General features: G+C 44.1%; 6 protein-coding genes across 6 annotated transcripts; 3 read left to right on the forward strand and 3 right to left on the reverse strand.

The window, feature by feature from the left end:
• Nucleotides 1-1,022: 1,022 nt before the first annotated feature.
• Nucleotides 1,023-2,429, forward strand: L199_006820 (uncharacterized protein; the record flags this gene model as incomplete). The annotated part of the gene is made up of 6 exons (XM_064892517.1): nt 1,023-1,160; nt 1,231-1,373; nt 1,502-1,887; nt 1,961-2,024; nt 2,092-2,187; nt 2,270-2,429. 6 exons carry the CDS (start codon nt 1,023-1,025, stop codon nt 2,427-2,429), a joined length of 987 nt encoding a protein of 328 aa, XP_064748589.1.
• Nucleotides 2,430-3,160: 731 nt separating this feature from the next.
• Nucleotides 3,161-5,815, reverse strand: L199_006821 (uncharacterized protein; the record flags this gene model as incomplete). Its single annotated transcript, XM_064892518.1, has 11 exons — nt 3,161-3,207; nt 3,289-3,431; nt 3,505-3,527; nt 3,601-4,244; nt 4,327-4,404; nt 4,474-4,642; nt 4,725-5,043; nt 5,105-5,261; nt 5,353-5,440; nt 5,501-5,653; nt 5,726-5,815. The coding sequence occupies 11 exons, from the start codon at nt 5,813-5,815 to the stop codon at nt 3,161-3,163; spliced, it is 1,911 nt and encodes a 636-aa protein (XP_064748590.1).
• A 499-nt stretch (nt 5,816-6,314) lies between these two features.
• On the reverse strand, nt 6,315-7,483 carry L199_006822 (magnesium-dependent phosphatase-1; the record flags this gene model as incomplete). The annotated part of the gene is made up of 8 exons (XM_064892519.1): nt 6,315-6,467; nt 6,575-6,636; nt 6,695-6,710; nt 6,804-6,885; nt 6,946-7,053; nt 7,148-7,206; nt 7,278-7,305; nt 7,377-7,483. The coding sequence occupies 8 exons, from the start codon at nt 7,481-7,483 to the stop codon at nt 6,315-6,317; spliced, it is 615 nt and encodes a 204-aa protein (XP_064748591.1).
• Nucleotides 7,484-7,891: 408 nt separating this feature from the next.
• Nucleotides 7,892-8,587, forward strand: L199_006823 (uncharacterized protein; the record flags this gene model as incomplete). Its single annotated transcript, XM_064892520.1, has 4 exons — nt 7,892-7,916; nt 7,984-8,042; nt 8,122-8,343; nt 8,423-8,587. 4 exons carry the CDS (start codon nt 7,892-7,894, stop codon nt 8,585-8,587), a joined length of 471 nt encoding a protein of 156 aa, XP_064748592.1.
• Nucleotides 8,588-8,925: 338 nt separating this feature from the next.
• L199_006824 (phosphomethylpyrimidine kinase) lies at nt 8,926-11,305 on the reverse strand (the record flags this gene model as incomplete). Its single annotated transcript, XM_064892521.1, has 10 exons — nt 8,926-9,056; nt 9,150-9,432; nt 9,519-9,628; nt 9,692-9,788; nt 9,851-9,923; nt 9,987-10,116; nt 10,214-10,889; nt 10,974-11,099; nt 11,157-11,188; nt 11,245-11,305. 10 exons carry the CDS (start codon nt 11,303-11,305, stop codon nt 8,926-8,928), a joined length of 1,719 nt encoding a protein of 572 aa, XP_064748593.1.
• A 416-nt stretch (nt 11,306-11,721) lies between these two features.
• Nucleotides 11,722-16,345, forward strand: L199_006825 (L-aminoadipate-semialdehyde dehydrogenase; the record flags this gene model as incomplete). The annotated part of the gene is made up of 6 exons (XM_064892522.1): nt 11,722-11,845; nt 11,940-12,920; nt 12,979-13,413; nt 13,474-13,596; nt 13,650-15,659; nt 15,771-16,345. 6 exons carry the CDS (start codon nt 11,722-11,724, stop codon nt 16,343-16,345), a joined length of 4,248 nt encoding a protein of 1,415 aa, XP_064748594.1.
• Nucleotides 16,346-17,504: the final 1,159 nt, after the last annotated feature.

Below are 17,504 nucleotides of genomic sequence, written 5' to 3' on the forward strand. Positions count from 1 at the left end.
TACAATTCTTCAAACCTGCCGATCACATTTCTCTTGACTCTACTCAGCTTCGAGGGGACCATCCACTCCCGACAATCAATCGCCTGTCAATGAGAAAGTCAAAGATACTCTGACACTTACATACCCAGGCATATCTGAGGAGGATACCGAATTTGATCTCGATACATTAGTACATAGTTGCGTCAGGCCATACCAGAAGGTAACTGCATCTGCTGTTCAAGCGTATCTGCCGGGGTTCAAGCGAGAGACCACTGAGGCTGCCGAGGGTGTGGCGCACTGTCTGGAGAATGGTTGTGGGAAAGAGCCGAAGATGACACTAACTAAGAAGGGAGTTGAGATGAGGGAGCTCGATGATATGAAGAATGAGGCCAACAAGGTGACCGGGAGCAAGGTAAGAGGGATAAGAACGGCAGGAATGACAACAAAGATAGGAAAGATAGGAAGGACAACAAAGTTAACTTATGGCTGAAGATCGCAAGGACAACAAACAAGAAGAAGACCACTCGTGCAAAGATGAATCGACAGAAGATGTCTCAGAGAAGAAGGTAGGTGAACCAGACGATCCAGTCAGTCCATGTATATTTTGTGGCCTGTTGATTCTGACTGGAAAGATTGTTATCGGAAATCGCATGTGTACAATTTATTTCTGCGATCGAACCCAGTGAAGTGTTTGTTACATCCTCGAAGACATATCAAGTGTCTGTGCGAATTGAATCCATATCTGTGCCACGCCACATGCCAGGAACAGCGGTGAGACGAGGTGATCCGGGTGATGTCACTTGGCAGAGGAATGAGGAATGTGGAGACCCCAGGTGGGAATGACGTGTGGTTGACTGGAGTGAGGAATGCAAAGGTAATCTTGCTTCTAACTCGGTACTGCGGTCAGATGATCACTACTCGTACCGATTAGAAGTCATCAATATTCTTAATCCTTCTTCCACTCTTCATCTCGCCACCATCTGATCATCACTCTGCATATATCATCTACATATCAAGTGATTAGCGATATAGACACAGATAAGATGGACTACTTTGCCGAATTCAGACCTACTTCCATCCACCCCATCCCAACAACCACCATCTCGGTCGACCCTCCCGGTGGAACCCATACTCACCATCATGGTCATCCTTCCCACCTACCTCTACCAACCGATACTTTCGTGAGTCAATTTACCTCTCTTCTCTATCTCTCAACTTTCATGCTGACTCTTTTACCTTACAATCGTATAGCCAAGACCCGATGTCCACCTCCTCCATGCAACCAACGTGGGCCACACTGCCCTTTGGGTGTTCTTCACTCTCTTCACTATCGCTTTGGTCGGTGTGCTCTTCTTGACTGTGAGAGCTGAGAGAAGGAACCGATACTTCTACGGGTGAGTTAAGACTCAAATTCACTTACCTTACCCAAATGATCAAGCTCGTCTCTGTCCTCATCTTTCTCTCCTTGTCAATCAATTCACATGGAATTATCCACGCTAATCCTCCATTTGATAATATATAGTATCTCCTCACTCGTCCTCACCATCGCTATGGTATCCTACCTCGCCATGTCAACAGGTCTCGGAGTCTACTTCGTTCCAATCCACAACCACGGTGTCCAAGGTTCTCTCCATCACTTCTATCGTCAACTGTACTGGGCCAGATATATCGATTGGTTATTCACCACCCCACTCTTGTTACTCTCTCTCGCATCTCTCGCCGGACTTTCTCCAGCAAGTACACTCGCCGTCATCCTTAGCGATGTGTTTATGATCGTCACGGGATTGTTCTCCGCTATTACCCCTGCTAGATGGGCGGCAGGGGAGAGAGCAAGATGGGGTTGGTTCGGTGTTAGCTCTTTTGCGTTCTTGGTTATCTGGGGTATATTATTTACCAATGGTCTGAAAGGTATGTTCGACGATATTCATTATCTCTTAAATGGTGATCACAATGAAGCTGACAAGTTATATGATGGATGTAGCTGCCAACTATCGACCTAGAAATACGAAAGGGCTTTTCACCCTTCTTGCAGCTGGTACTTTCCTGTGAGCTCTTTTTCCATTTTCATCGGACGTACAATGCCCATAGCCGACTCTATGTCTTCCGTTTTAGTGTCTGGATGGCCTACCCTATCGTTTTTGGTTTAAGCGAAGGTGCAAACAAGATCACTGTCGATGCTGAGATCATCGCCTACGGTGTACTTGACGTGTGAGTCGACATGTTCATTACGGACTTATCCTCTCTACAATTGACAGAGCTGATTGTGCTCTACCATTCCTTATCTCCGCAGCATCGCCAAGATCGGTTTCACCTACGTACTTCTCTTCCTCCACACCCACGACGAGACTGGACCATGGACTTTGCCTGAATGGTGGGTTGAGGCTCCTCAAGGCCATGGTCCGGATGGTAGAGGTATCTATGGTTCTCTGGGTTCTAGAGACAGAGATTAGTTCAGACGACATTGTGGAGAAGGAAGAAAGGAGAAGAAAAAACCAAAAGATATCGATAGTATGAATCACGAAGAGCGAAGCGTAGGTTGGAAGGATGTGAAGATCGATTCCGATTCGAAGTAAAGAAACCGAAAGAAGCGTGGAGTTCACGAACAAAAGAAGTGTAAATTGAACTTAAAACAAAAAGCAACACTGGAAGCAGAATGAAGAGACGTTATTTCATTTTACATTACATTACATTGTGGATACATCCTTCACTCGTAATACTTTCATACTTTCTTTCTTATCTTTTAAGATAACACATTTGTACTGTACTCGTACATTTAGTGATATATATGTGTTAAACCAATCAATCATGTATTTTGTGTAAAACAGAAACAACCATTTCTCAGCTGAAGTAACCTGTGGCACCGTGTAATGTCTAATGATGATGATGAAAAATACCGCATGGGAGGTTTTATTGTGATACCAAGTAATGATGCGATTTCAACTTGCAATAATATATGAGGTCTCTTGCCTTCTTGCTCGCCGAAGATGACTCATGTATAATCACAAACCTCTTAAATTGTAGTCATCATTTTCATTTCAATAAACATGTTACATGATACATGGGATATGACCGACCGAAATCTCGTCAATGACAATATCAATTCAATTTGCTACACTACTCGTAGTAGACCTGAACTCATATCCTACCCAAATAATCGGTGTTTCATCCCAATGCCCCTCCTTCATCCTTCCTGTGATACTCGTTCGAACCAATCAATGGACCATCCGTCTACCATATGAAGCACAGTGTCAGCTATCTCATTTCGAATCTCGGATGGGTACGATCCAATCAATCTCAAATCATACTCACATCTCTTGTTCAATCTTTCCCCAAATGCTCTATACCTAATAGCGTTCAAGGAGACCTCAGGGTGAGGGCGATGCTCGTTGAATGGTATTCCGGCGTTGTTGGGTGGGACGAACCGAATAATCGATCCGCCAACATCTTCTACCCTGTTCGTCTTTCTCTTATCAGTTGGCTTGTTCCGTTGTCAAATGTTATGATTACTTGAAAAGGATGACTTGCCTGAATCCAATACGCTTCATGAGCTACAAGCCCGACATAAAAAACACATCAGTCAAAACCTCTTATAAGTTCAGGGTCGCGAGGTCCCTCACTCACTTTATAAATGTCATCCCATCTCACTTGACCTTGCCCTTCGACTTCCGAAGCTGTACTGAACAATCTTCGAACCAATTTCATCTGTTTGTTGTTTATCTTGAAGATGATGCTTGGGCCGTCATTCGTTTCGTGTCTCGTGTGAAAATTATCTGCTGGTGAATTTGGATCTTGTATGTTCGCAACTGTCATCTCCATCGAACGGTCCGGTCTCGTCTTGACTTTCTGAGATGGCGAATCGGAATTGAGTTTGAGGTATGAATGACCTGATTGAGCGAATCTTTTCCTATTTTCACCAAGCTTCATCTCCGACATTCCACTCTCCAGACTTGTATCAGGTCCAGTCGGAATCCATCTGGCAACCCTGTCATTGAGATTGAATAACTCATCTAAATCCTTGTTATATACCATCTTCGAATACTGGTACCATTGTTTCATCAACCTTTCACCGATATCATCTTGCAACAGATAGTTGTATTTCAGCTCTTTGATTGCGGGAGTACGATAAGCGAAAATCTTGTAGATGATATCTATTTGCGGTTTCATTTCGGTGTACCAGTGGATATCTTCTGATTTCTTGACGAAATCACCTTCTTTGGTTATCCATGCGGTTACCTCAATAGCATCGGAGATCATTGAAGCTTCCCCTATGTTGATTGGTAAGAACCGATGGTTCACGGGATGTTAACTACTATTTTGATTTATCTCAAGAACACCCGAGGTACTCACCTAGCAATCTTTGAGTGTGATTACCTAACATCTTTGGCCATTCTGGATGCTTGGGCAGTTCTTGCTCGTATTCCAGCACTACGGTAGAGTATGTTCATGATGATCGGTGAGTTATGCAACAGGTTCCGTGAGGATATGAGAACATACTGAAATGCCAAAATCCCCATTTGGTTTTATCCTCTCGTCCATAAAGTCCGCTCAGACCTGCTAAGAGATAGTCCACATAGGACGTTTTCCTGAGGTGTTCAATCGATCGACTAAGGCAGAACAAACCGTCGTGGTCGTATTCATCGTATCTCGTCAAGAAAGAGGTTCTCTGTATCACAAATTGATTCAATCGTTAGCGGCGTTGGATCAAAACCCCTGGCCCCATATAGGACGGCTCAAAGCTCACTCACGCTATATGGTTCGATGTATATCCTACCTCTTCCCATTGCAAAGTCCATCTGAAGAGCTTTCCGGCTCATCTTCTGAAGATGAGTGATGATCATCTGTAATTTCGTATATTCATCCTGGATCCGTCCACGTGTAAGAACCTGTACTGTAGCTTTCTTACCACCATCTTCCAAGCCTAATTCCACCAGTCTATCTAAGGTCTTTCTAACCTTGATCCAGTAGACATAACCTTCGAAAACATCTCGGACTCTACGGTTGAGCAACATCGTGTGTGGATCCAATACCTCAAGGAGATCTTCCGATAAGAGACATGCGTCGAGACTGGAGTAGGAGATCAGTAAATGACGGTAGCTCTTTGTAAGCCTTGTATATGTCAACTCACATATCCTGACAGAACTCCTTGATATGATCTGTGAATATCTCCGGATGATCCCTCCATTCGATAATCTGACTATGCCAGTACTCTATACATGAATCTACCACGAAGATGCATTCTTTAAGTGAGAATGGTCGTCTCCTTGCTCCGGCTGTTCGAGAGGCTGAAAGCAAGGTAAGATCGCATCTCATGTCCATCAGAAGGTATGTTACACAAACATAGAGGGGTGGATAGTTAACCTAACGTCGCCTCACCATGATTCCAAGCTATCCATGAAAAACCAAAAGTGTTATCTCTTTGAGCTATAGGTAAGGTTGAACCGCGTGGACATCCCAATTTGAACTATATTACAGTATAACTGTATCAGCCCAGTGGACCACTTTACTATCGATTCATACTCACCTCATAGAGAGCTTCCATAACTGTATGATCATCCAGTTCCTTGTCCGACCATCTCTCCGAAGTACCTCTCCCTGCTCTTCTACATGCTTGAATCTCCATCTTGGTTCTATTGGATATCCCATATTCATCTTCTTGTCGGAACCATTCTCGGATCTGAATGTGATATGCATTCATGCTGTAGGTAATAACGTATCAGTCTGATGAGTAGAATGAGATCGATCTCACATGGGGCATTTGATCCAACCATTCTCGGAGTGGTAGGAACCGACTGGTATATGGATCAGTCGGGATGGGCGGCATCGTCTCTTTCGTCATATCTCTTAGGGTGTTGAACAGCGGGAGATGTATAAGATCATATGTCAGTAGAAGATGGAATAAAGTTGATTGGGTCATGGGATGTGAAAGACAACCAAACTTGATTGAGGATCAACGTATGGGACCATACATCTCGCACAGACATACAAACACACACACCCACGCACGCACATTGACGCACAGACCTGGGGCTATACTGTTGGCAGTCCATGCACCTGGCGATCCATAGTACACTGTACGCGAGTATGCATGAATCTTGATGCTTTCAAGTGTTTTAATGATTCACATAATGTGATAGCACCAACGGTCTGCGCTCGATCCGCAAGTCAGAGCGTGCGAGGTTTCGAAGAAAAACTTACCATTGTTTTGATCTTGCTTGACCTGAGAGGCTGAAGCAGCAGGGAAGGATGCGGAGGACATCACCGGCGGAATGATCGATAAGATGCATATATGCTTCACGCTTACGCATGAATAGAGGACCCATCTTCTCTATGTATCTTCATGGTCTGATAATCTTGATTCCCCTCCGCTTCCTCCATAGCGTTAATCCATCATTCCACAGCTTTCTATCTGTCCCACTGGAAGGTACGAGCTGCATCGTCACGCCTAGAGATTCTACTTCGTAGTTCCTATGCTCGTCATCGAAGAATAGCTAGATGCGTATAATTGAGTGATCAGCCTTCAATATGATCAGACTGAACGATAACAAGCCGAAGAACATGACTGGAAGAAGTATATCAAGAGGAACTGATAACTCACCATTTGATCGTACGGTATACCTGTCTTCCTATGTATCTCTTTGAAATGTCTCAATTTCGATCCTATACGATAATTTTCAGTAAGCGATGATGGATTATGATACAACAGGGTTTGATTCACCTGGATATATTTCCATCTAACAAGGGGGAGAGTGATTAATGTGTCAGTTGATACTCTGGTGGAATTGATAGTGACACAAGCTAGCTGTAACTGTATATCTATCACTTACAGTGTTGAAATACGTTATAGCCCTAACATGATCACCACCTTCTTCAGAAGGTAACAACAACATACCCAACGCTTCTCTCGCTCTTCAGACAGTATATGAGCTATATTCCGACATGGGAAACGTTGTGAATTAAGAAGCTCACAACTCAGGTGCACTTGTCCGTGACGCCGCAGCAACATGTATCCTCCTTCGTTTCAACTCTGCAAGAATGGAGGGAACTTCTCTATAAAATGAGAGATCTTGACCGCGGCTGATCGGCTGGTATATCAGCTTCCTATTTATATCTTTGAATTATATGATAATGATCACGAAACTGGGATGATATAAAGCGAGAAGCCACTGACCGGTCTACCAGTTGATTCAACACATCGCCTTTCCTCTTAATCGGCGGACTTATATGTGTCTAAACCAAACCAAATCATCAGCTAACATCCTCTTCGGTCTACGCATCCAAGATGATTCTTGGGCTCTTACGTCTATCCAGAGATCCCATAATGTATAGCTATGAGAATAAAGATCGAAATCAGCTTCTAATCCACAGGTCTCTGGATATCTGTACAAGGACCAACCCACTCAAGATCAAAAGCCACTAATAACGGCCAAGCCTCTGGATCTTCTTCGTTTAGCTCTCTATACCCTCCAGCAGGTTCTGGCGTTCCCCCTCGTGTCTTCCTAGGCATGTCTATAGGTCTATATCTATGTATATGATTCTATAAGTGTCTCTATGAAAAGTAACAGATAAGTAGGTAGCAAAGACATCATATCTTCATCAAGAAGTGAATCTTCCGTTGGATAGGATCGTGTGTGCTCCACCTCCACTTTTCCACGGGTGCTGTTGTACCTGATCATTGGGATCGATTGTGATGATGATGTGTTGATAGCCGGCTGGGTTATTGCTTGTTGCGGGTGGAGTTGATCCTTTGCAAAGAGGTACGAGTATGCGGGGAGGGATCCAACTGGGTTATGAGAAACGATACCGCATCCCCTATACAATATCGCTCATCGTACAGCTCATCATATTTCAAACAAAGTCTCCTCTCTTTGGACCAGTCTCATCGTGTGATTATCTGAACCAGAATTAGCCCAACATGTCAACAGAAGAAGCTCAAAAACGTGTGTTATCTCTTGTCACTATCCTTGCTGATCACTCACTAACATAGACTATGAATGATGCTCATAGCTGTCGCCGTGGAAGATAAGCAAGCAGAAGTCGAGCAAAAATCAACTCAAGCAGAGAAGGTGAGTCAAATCGCACAGATTTCATTACGTTCAGATTCATAGAAAGCCACTCCGTATACTTACCGGATGGTACTATTAGGATACGAACGGTACTACCAAGCCTGACGAACCTGTACCAGTCGTAGAAGATGAACAAGATGAAGAAGAAGACGATGAAGAGTACGATGTAGAAGACGACGAGGATGATGATGAAGAGGAGTATGGCGAAGAGGATGATGACGAGGAGGAGTACGATGAAGATGATGATGATGATGAAGGAGAGGAGATTGATCATGTGAATGTATTGAAGAAGTTCTACGAAGTGAGTATTCTTCTGAACTTGATACTGATCTATCGCAGAACTGTCAATGCTGATGTTCATGCCCATCACTGTACGACAGACCGAACAACCTGATGAAGATTCTGAGGATGAAGACGACGAAGCTACACCAGCGGCCGACGACGAGAAACCTGCTGAGGCCGTTCCAGCAGCAGCTGCCGGGACGAAACGTAAGGCGGATGAAACCGTTGAAGGAGAAGAGGAGAACAAGAAAGTGAAAGCTTAGATTCGTCCATATGATTCATACATGGGCGAATCTAATATGGTATCAGAAAGACATGATTGCCGAAGGAGTTGTATGAGAATCAAATAGCAATATCAAACAATGAATACAATCATATACATACAGGTGAATAAGATAGTCCACGAATTGTGTGTGGACTAGCTGAGTGCATTACGTTTGCCATGACATCCGTTCTCGGACATGAAAGTATGACCTAGATACTCATGATGAGCTGAATGACTGTCTGACAGTATCACTTCCACTGCCAAGCTACTATATCTATTCTTGGGAGTATTTACTCTTCTATGCATACATCTCTATCTATCTATCTCTATTTCACTCTACTTGATCAGATTCAATCCCATATCCCAAAAGGCACTCTCCAACCTCACGCATTCATGCCATATCGCCGTCAATCTCGCCAATCTAGCTTCGGTAGGTGGATCTTCCGCTATCCTACGTTCGAGGTTTTCTACGACAGAGCCAAATTCAGATTGAAGTTCAGTAAATTAGACTGCAAGAGCTGATGTGGAATGCAAAGAAAGAGAGTTTGCTTAGGACTCACCTATACCTTTTTCAACAGCTTGCAAAAAGTCTTTCCCACTGTAATCCTCCATCCATTTCTTATACAAATTCCCTTCCATCTTGGCTTCCCCAAGTTCTACCTGCTTCTTCAACCATAATCCGACTTCACCATATCCTATCAAGCAGGATGCTACAGACATATACAAATCGAGTATATCACCTTGAGTACCAATATCAATGATATATCGGGCATAGGCTGCGCAGGGAGCTGATTCGGGTGTGGATTGCAGTTGGTCAAGGGTGATACCGAAGGATTCGCAGTACTAGTCATTCCATGAATCAGAATCCAAAATCAGCTAGAAAGGACTTATATGGACATATGAGTATACTACATAAGACATGTACTCACACTGACGTGCATCTCAGATTCCCTCGCTATATGCCCAGCAATATCTGTGAACGCTTTGATATCTTCGAACGTGTTTGCTTTGTACGCTCCCAAAGCATGTGCTCGGGCATCTGAACAGCGGTGTCATCAGCTAAAGCTCCCTAATGCAAAATGATACGTGAGCTGATACGTACAGTGTCTCAAATAATGATAGTCCTGTTTGATATAATGCTCAAAACATTCTTTGGGTAATGTGCCTTTACCTAATTGTACGACAAATGGGTGTTTTACCTGAACATTGCAATATGGATGAGTAAAGTGTTTCTCGGAGGAGATGGTGGAAGATAACTCACGTATGATTTCCACAATGGTAGATTCGACTGGATCAGGTGCGATACAAATGGATGGGGGTTATATTTGGTGGGACTAAAAGAGAAAGTAAAACCATAATCAGTATAGGTCTATCACCCGATCAAAAGGCCCACTCACGGTGGTAAAGCTCTTTTCACACTTAGATGAGCATGGTTCAATGGTCCGTGGCCATGGCCAAAGGGATATGAAGATGCTATAGCGGTTTTGGTGTATGATATAGCTTTTTTAAATATTCGAAGATTCGCGTCTATCGCAAGAACAAGCATTTTTGAAGATTCAGCGGTATGCCTGCCGGTTGATAAAGGATTTGGACGACTCGTGTAATTAGATGTAAATTCACTCACTGGGTACGTCCCTTGGTTGAGTAGCATGAGCACAAGCAATAGCTGTACTTAACGTACATCCCGTCCCGTGCGTGTTGTTACTATCGATCTTCTTTCCCACAAACAACGCTACCACTTCTCCTTTATTCACTAATACATCCACTACCAGTTCTTTCTCCTCCTCTTTGCTTTGAGGTATCTGTTTGTAGCTCGAATAGAGTGATAGAACCTCGATCGTATCTAAATCGTCATCGCCTTCTTCCCAGAAGATCTCATAATCTCCTTTTTCCTTCTTCCTTATCTCCAATATTTCTCTCCTTGATATGGATGTATGTCCACCTTTGAGCAGTACGGTGAAGGCACCGGTTTTAGTATTGGTTATTTTGGCCAATTCAATCATTTCTTCCAGATTCAATTGACTGCTGCTCTCACTGGTACGAGAGGAGTAACCAGTAAGTTTGATGGCTTCCGGTATATTCGGCGTGAAATAATCCACAAGGGGATATAACTCGTTCATCGCCTGTATAGCATCTTCAGGTAAGAGCGTATGACCCGATGTGGATATCATGACTGGATCCAAGACTACGATCGTATCTAACTGTGTGAGTTCTTTGGAAAGGGCGAGGATGATGGATGAGTTGGTGAGCATACCGAGTTTGATACATCTTGGATAATCGTCTGAGACCACTGATTTCAACTATTCATCATAACATGATCAGCTTACAGATCTAATAACGAAGAGAATCAACAGAGAGGTTGTATCGGGATGAAACAAACTTACCTGCTGTATAACGAAATCAGCCGGTATCTCATGTACACCCTGTACGCCGTCTGTATTCTGAGCTGTTAGAGCGGTTATCACTGATGATCCATAACATCCGAAAGCTTCTATCGTTTTCAGATCCGCCTGTTACAGTAGATATGATATGAGCTCGTGTCAAGATCTAATCATTGGCTAGCTCACCTGTATACCTGCACCTCCGGATGAGTCGCTTCCTGCAAATTGTGATTCATCAGCTCGACAACTTCCTCCAGCTGAGCTAGATACCCACCTGCGATGGTGAGAATGTGAGGTCTCTTTTTGGCCTCGAGTGACATGATTGACGAAGCCATGCTATCTGGTCGAGTATGCACCAGTAATTATGCTTATTTTGTTGCCTTCAAGAGCGATTGAACTCATCTCCATGCGGGTCTTAATCTACTCGTAACTATGCTCCCTTGGCCTGAACGGGATCTCCGAACAGGATTACAACTTAATATCTACGAGTATTTATCCGATCTGCCGGAGATGAGCATGACGTGGTGTTAATTCAAAAGGATTTGACAGCGGTGTACGCCGATGTGCATGCGAAGAGTGGGGAGTGGGAGTGATAACATTCGTGGGATATGATCTCCCGAGTCAAAAGTCAAAAATCAAAAGCATGTATGTATGGCATGGTTTGGAAACCCCAATCCGCAACATCTATATAGACCGGAACGTCCCTCTCGTCTTGTCACCTGTGCATCACCAAGACAAAGACGGAATCGACATGACGGTGACAAACGACGCTCCCGTCCAAAAGGGGGATGAGCTCAAGCAACGGCTGGACAGGTGGAGTAAGAGGTTGGGTACGCTGCCTAGTTTGGCGTTACCGACTGACTATCCTAGACCTAGTGAGTAATCTTCGATATGACCGCAAAACACGCTCGAGTACGACTACGTGTATGATAGTCCTCTCTGACTTATAACTCCATCTTCATCCAATAGCTCCAGCCAAGTTGATCGAGTCAACCCAAACACTATCTCTGCCTTCCAACCTCGCTCCAATTCTTGGTAAACTCACCTATGAATTCTCGACTCTCTTCCCTTCTTCACCCTTACCTACGCCCTACCATATCCTCCTCACCTCATTCGCCATCTTGCTGTTCCGATACACCCCCGACCCATCAATGGTGATATGCACCTCATCTCAGGGTACGTCCCAGCCATTATTGCTCAAGCTAGATATCGCCGTGGAGAATACTTTCTTCGACGTCCTAAGACAGATCATGGAAAGGGAACAAGAAGCTGCAGAAGACAGTATACCCATCAACAGCTTGGTGGACCATCTCAAACCTGAAGGGCCATTATTCCGAGTACGATTCTTCGACTCTACTCAAATCCAATCGGATCCTACAACATCTCTTACAACAGATTTGACTCTGTTCTTACTCGCTTCTCAAACCGACGTCCCAGTCACTAGAAGTCCACTCGCTCCTCTGTATCTCAAATTAGCGTACAACTCCCTGCTATTCACTCAATCTAGAATAACGGCATTGTTGGAATCACTCTTACAGCTACTAAGCTCTGCAGCCTCGAGAGATCCCTCGCATCCTATCGGATCATTACCCCTCAGAACGGCAGTTCAAGCTAAGGCTTTACCGGATCCGACAGCTGATTTAGATTGGTGTGGATTTGTAGGAGCGATACCTGATATATTCTCTGCCAATGCTAAGGCTCACCCGGATAGGGTATGTGTAGTGCAAAGTGAGTTGGAGGAAGGTCAAGATATCATGGATGGACCATCGAGAGGAAGAAGGATATTCACGTACAGGCAGATTGACGAGGCTAGTAATGTTGTTGCTCATGCTTTGTTGAAGAATGGCTTGCAACGAGGTGAGGTGGTGATGGTTTATGCTGCTAGAAGTGTGGAGATGGTAGTTTGTGTCATGGGTATCTTGAAAGCTGGAGGTGTATTCTCTGTAGTCGGTAAGTGTACGATCTCCTTCCAATTCCCAATGGAATACATGCTAAACGGAATATATAGACCCGGCTTATCCACCATCGAGACAAAACGTCTATCTGTCCGTCTCTACCCCTCGAGCACTCTTGATCATCTCAAGTGCTGGTGTTCTCGCTCCTTTAGTATCAGACTATATCAAAGAAAACCTCGATCTCCGTCTGTTGGTACCGGCTATATCCCTTTCAGAAAATGGTGTGACAGGTTCCAGATCAGGAGAGGAGGATATACTATCACCATACCATCAATACGCTCAAACCCCAGCTGGAGTCGTACTAGGTCCAGACTCTCCAGCTACCTTATCGTTCACTTCTGGAAGTACCGGTATCCCCAAGGGAGTCAAAGGTAGACATTACAGTTTGACCCATTTCTTCCCTTGGATGGGTAAACGATTTGGTCTTAATGAAACCTCCAAATATACCATGTTGAGTGGTATCGCTCATGATCCCATCCAGAGAGATAGTGAGTCAGCGTACAACACCGGGAATATATGAGCTCATCAGCTGACATTGCCGTTCATAGTGTTTACTCCTCTGTTCTTGGGTGCCCAATTGCACGTACCTACCGCAGACGATATCGGTACCCCCGGACGATTGGCCGAATGGATGGCTGATAGTGAAGTTACTGTCACTCACTTGACACCTGGTAAGCTGATTTCGTAAACGTATGACCGAGCGCATTGGCTGATTTCTTGACAGCTATGGGTCAGTTGCTCTCCGCCCAAGCTACTCGACAGATTCCCACTCTCAAAAACGCTTTCTTCGTTGGCGATGTACTCACCAAGCGAGATTGTACCCGTCTCCAAGCTCTCGCCAAGAACGTCTGCATCATCAATATGTACGGTACCACCGAAACTCAACGAGCTGTGTCGTACTTTGCTATCCCCAGCGTCAACGAAGATAGTTCTTTCCTTTCCACTCAAAAAGACTTGATCCCTGCCGGTCAAGGTATGATCGATGTCCAGCTTCTCGTGGTAAACCGAACCGATCGAAATGTTCCTTGTGCGGTGGGCGAGATGGGTGAGATCTATGTTAGATCCGGTGGATTAGCCGAAGGATACCTCGACCCTGCTGCTACAGCGGAGAAATTCGTTACTAATTGGTTTGGCGAAGGTGTTCAACGGGAAGATACTTTGGTGAAGACCAAACCTGAAGCGGCTAAACATTGGTTCGGTATTAGAGATAGGATGTACCGATCTGGCGATCTAGGTAGATACTTGCCTGATGGACGAGTGGAATGTACCGGTCGAGCGGATGATCAAATTAAGATCCGAGGATTTAGAATTGAATTGGGTGAAATCGATACTCATCTCTCTAGACATCCTCTGGTCAGGGAGAATGTCACCTTGGTAAGAAGAGATAAAGATGAAGAGAAAGTATTGGTCTCGTACTTCGTCCCTATTGATGGAGATGAATTAGATGGATTGATGAGTTCTTCAGAGGCGAATGGGGATGAAGATGAATCTCAAGATCTCAAGACTGAAATGATCAAGGGCGTTAAACGATATAGAAGGTTGATTAAAGATATCAGAGAACACCTTAAAAAGAAATTACCCTCATACTCTGTTCCGGCGGTTTACTTCCCCTTGAGGAAGTTACCTTTGAACCCAAATGGTAAAATCGATAAACCTGCTTTACCTTTCCCCGACACTACCCTCCTCGCTCCTACGCCAGCTGCCAACACCGACTTGACCCCCACCCAAAAGACTATCCACGATATCTGGTTGAGACTTTTACCCTCCCCTCCACCTCAAGTAGGTTTGGACGAGAACTTCTTCGATATGGGTGGACATTCCATCTTGGCCACTAGGTTGATCTTCGAAATCAGAAAAGCCTTCGTGGTGAATGCTCCATTAGGATTAGTGTTTGACAAACCTACTATCGCAGGACAAGCTGCTGAGGTGGACCAACTTCGAAACTCTGACCTGCGAGGTGCAGATGGCGATTCCAAGAATAACGGTAAAGACGCTGGTGTGGATGTGGACTACGCAGCGGATCTTGAAGTGCTGGTCAAGGACTTACCCGAGAAATTCGATCCTCTACCCTCCGATTTCAACGAGAAGAAAATCACTGTATTCCTTACTGGAGCCACTGGATATCTTGGAGCGTTCATCCTCAAAGATCTATTATACAGACGAGTAGCCAAAGTAATCTGTTTGGTCAGAGCCAAATCTGCCGAACAGGGATTACAGAGGTTAAGAGATAGTGGTGAAGGTAGGGGAGTATGGGATGAGAATTGGGTAAAAGAAGGAAAAGTAGAAGCTGTCATTGGTGATCTGTCGGAAGCAAACTTCGGTTTATCTGCATCGGAATGGGATAGGATCTCCCAAGAGGCAGACGCCGTGTTACATAATGGTGCGATCGTACACTGGGTGTATCCATATCCTAAATTAAGATCCGCAAATGTCTTATCTACCCTCACCGCTTTAAGGCTATGTACAACGACAAAAGCCAAACAATTCAGTTTCATCAGTTCGACTGCTGTAATGGATAATGAAGAGTTCGTCAAGAAATCGGATGGACTGTTGTCTCAAAAGCAGAATGGGATTTTGGAATCGGATGATTTGACTGCCGGTGAGAAAGGGTTGCAAGGTGGATATGGACAGACGAAGTGGGTCTGCGAGAGGTTGATCATGGAGGCTGCGAAGAGAGGATTGAATGGGTGGACGGTTAGACCGGGTTATATCTTAGGTGACTCAAAGACTGCTGGTGAGTGTGGTGTTTTCAGATCACTTCTACAACGCAATACAACGTAGATTGTTCACATTCTTTTTCACGAGATGCTCTTACTGACTAATTTCTTATCACTTTACGATGCAGTCACAAACACGGATGACTTCATCTGGCGAATGGTCAAAGGATGTCTTCAACTTGGTCTCATACCCGATATAAACAATTCCCTCAATGTCTGTCCTGTAGATCACGTTGCACTTCTCGCTTCCTTATCTACACTTAACCAAATACCCAATCAACCATTCTCTATCGCTCAAGTGACCGGTCATCCTAAAATTCGATTCAACGACTTGTTAACTTCTTTATCGGTATATGGATACGAGGTCAAACAAGTTGAATACGTCTTATGGAGAACCAAATTGGAACATCACGTATTAGAAACTCAAGATAATGCTTTGTTCCCTCTTTTACATTTCGTATTGGACGATTTGCCAACATCGACTAAATCCGCTGAGATGGATGATAGGAATGCTCAAGCGTTGGCTCAGTCCGGAGGAAATAACCCGACGAGCGGAGTGGATTTGGATCTCATAGGATTGTATCTTGCTTGGCTTGTTAGAGCTGGGTTCTTGGATGGGCCGAAGAAAGAGGGGGAGAGGAAGTTGCCTGTGTTGGAAGGGGAGGTTATGAGAGCTATTGGAAGGACAACGGCGGGTAATTGATTAGACTTAGAATCAGATAAAGATAAAGATAAAGATAAAAAGTGGAAGTAATTAGGTAAACATAGTGAAGATAAGGAAACGGAATGTCATTATTACAGTATGATGCATGTGATTTCTACAACGGGTCCATCCATTCATAATACACGAATGTTCGTCTGTTCTCATTTTCGTGTACAGTGTTTGGAACGGTACTTTGAACAGACAGGTCATAGAATCAAGTGCCCTGAATCTAATTTATCGAGTGTTCATAAATCACTTGCTGTTGATGAAAAGCGCATAGTATGTTGGCAATATACTAGACATGTGGTCGCAGGATAGAGGACACATCCCTTTGTACTTACATCCTTCTATGTTAAGGCTTCCTTTGTTCTTGCATTTGCCGATTGGCTGACATTCCTTTATCCTCCATGAGTCCAATTGAGCATTGTGTCGATTGAGATGTGGTTGATGTACTGTGTTAACACGGGGTGAATAAGATAGGGTTGATCTCTTTGTCGCCCTCTTTTTTAGATCATCAATATCAATACTACTAGTCTCTTAACCAGATGCAGATATTCCCTACACAATCGTTCTGAGAGAACCTTGTCCTATTCTCTCACCGCCCCTTCAGACATTTATAGAGCAATCTCAGCTACACTTTTGATCATTTCGCAGGAAGACCCTGTGTGTATTCTATTTAATTCTTGACCGGTAAGCCTATCTCATTCCAATGTATCAGCAAATATCCACACTCCTTCTCCCCAAACTGGGCTAGAAAACGTGATATGTCCTCACAACAGATGTTAATGACGAGCTCGTATTCCCCTCTAGTCTCCGAGTTCTGCGAAAAGCGAGGAGAGGCACCCTCCGACCCGGTGCCGACCGTCCGAAACCGATTCTATATTTTCATACTCGTACTGCACATTTCAGTTGGTCATAGAGTGACTTCAACCACAATTGGCTCTTTGCGGACATAGTGGATATAAATCAATAGGGGGAAAAAAACAAGGTGTGTACAATATGTTCATTGTAGGACAGGTCCTCGTATTGGGATTCTCAAACCGGGAAATACCCTTCCGTATCTCCGAAATTTTGATTCTATTTTCAGAAATAACTTGTTATGATCTCTGTCGATATATAACATATTGTTAAGCATGATTTGTCTTCCTTTATGTTGTGT

This window comes from Kwoniella botswanensis, chromosome 1 (genome assembly GCF_036426115.1).
Source record: "Kwoniella botswanensis chromosome 1, complete sequence".
NCBI lineage: Eukaryota > Fungi > Basidiomycota > Tremellomycetes > Tremellales > Cryptococcaceae > Kwoniella > Kwoniella botswanensis.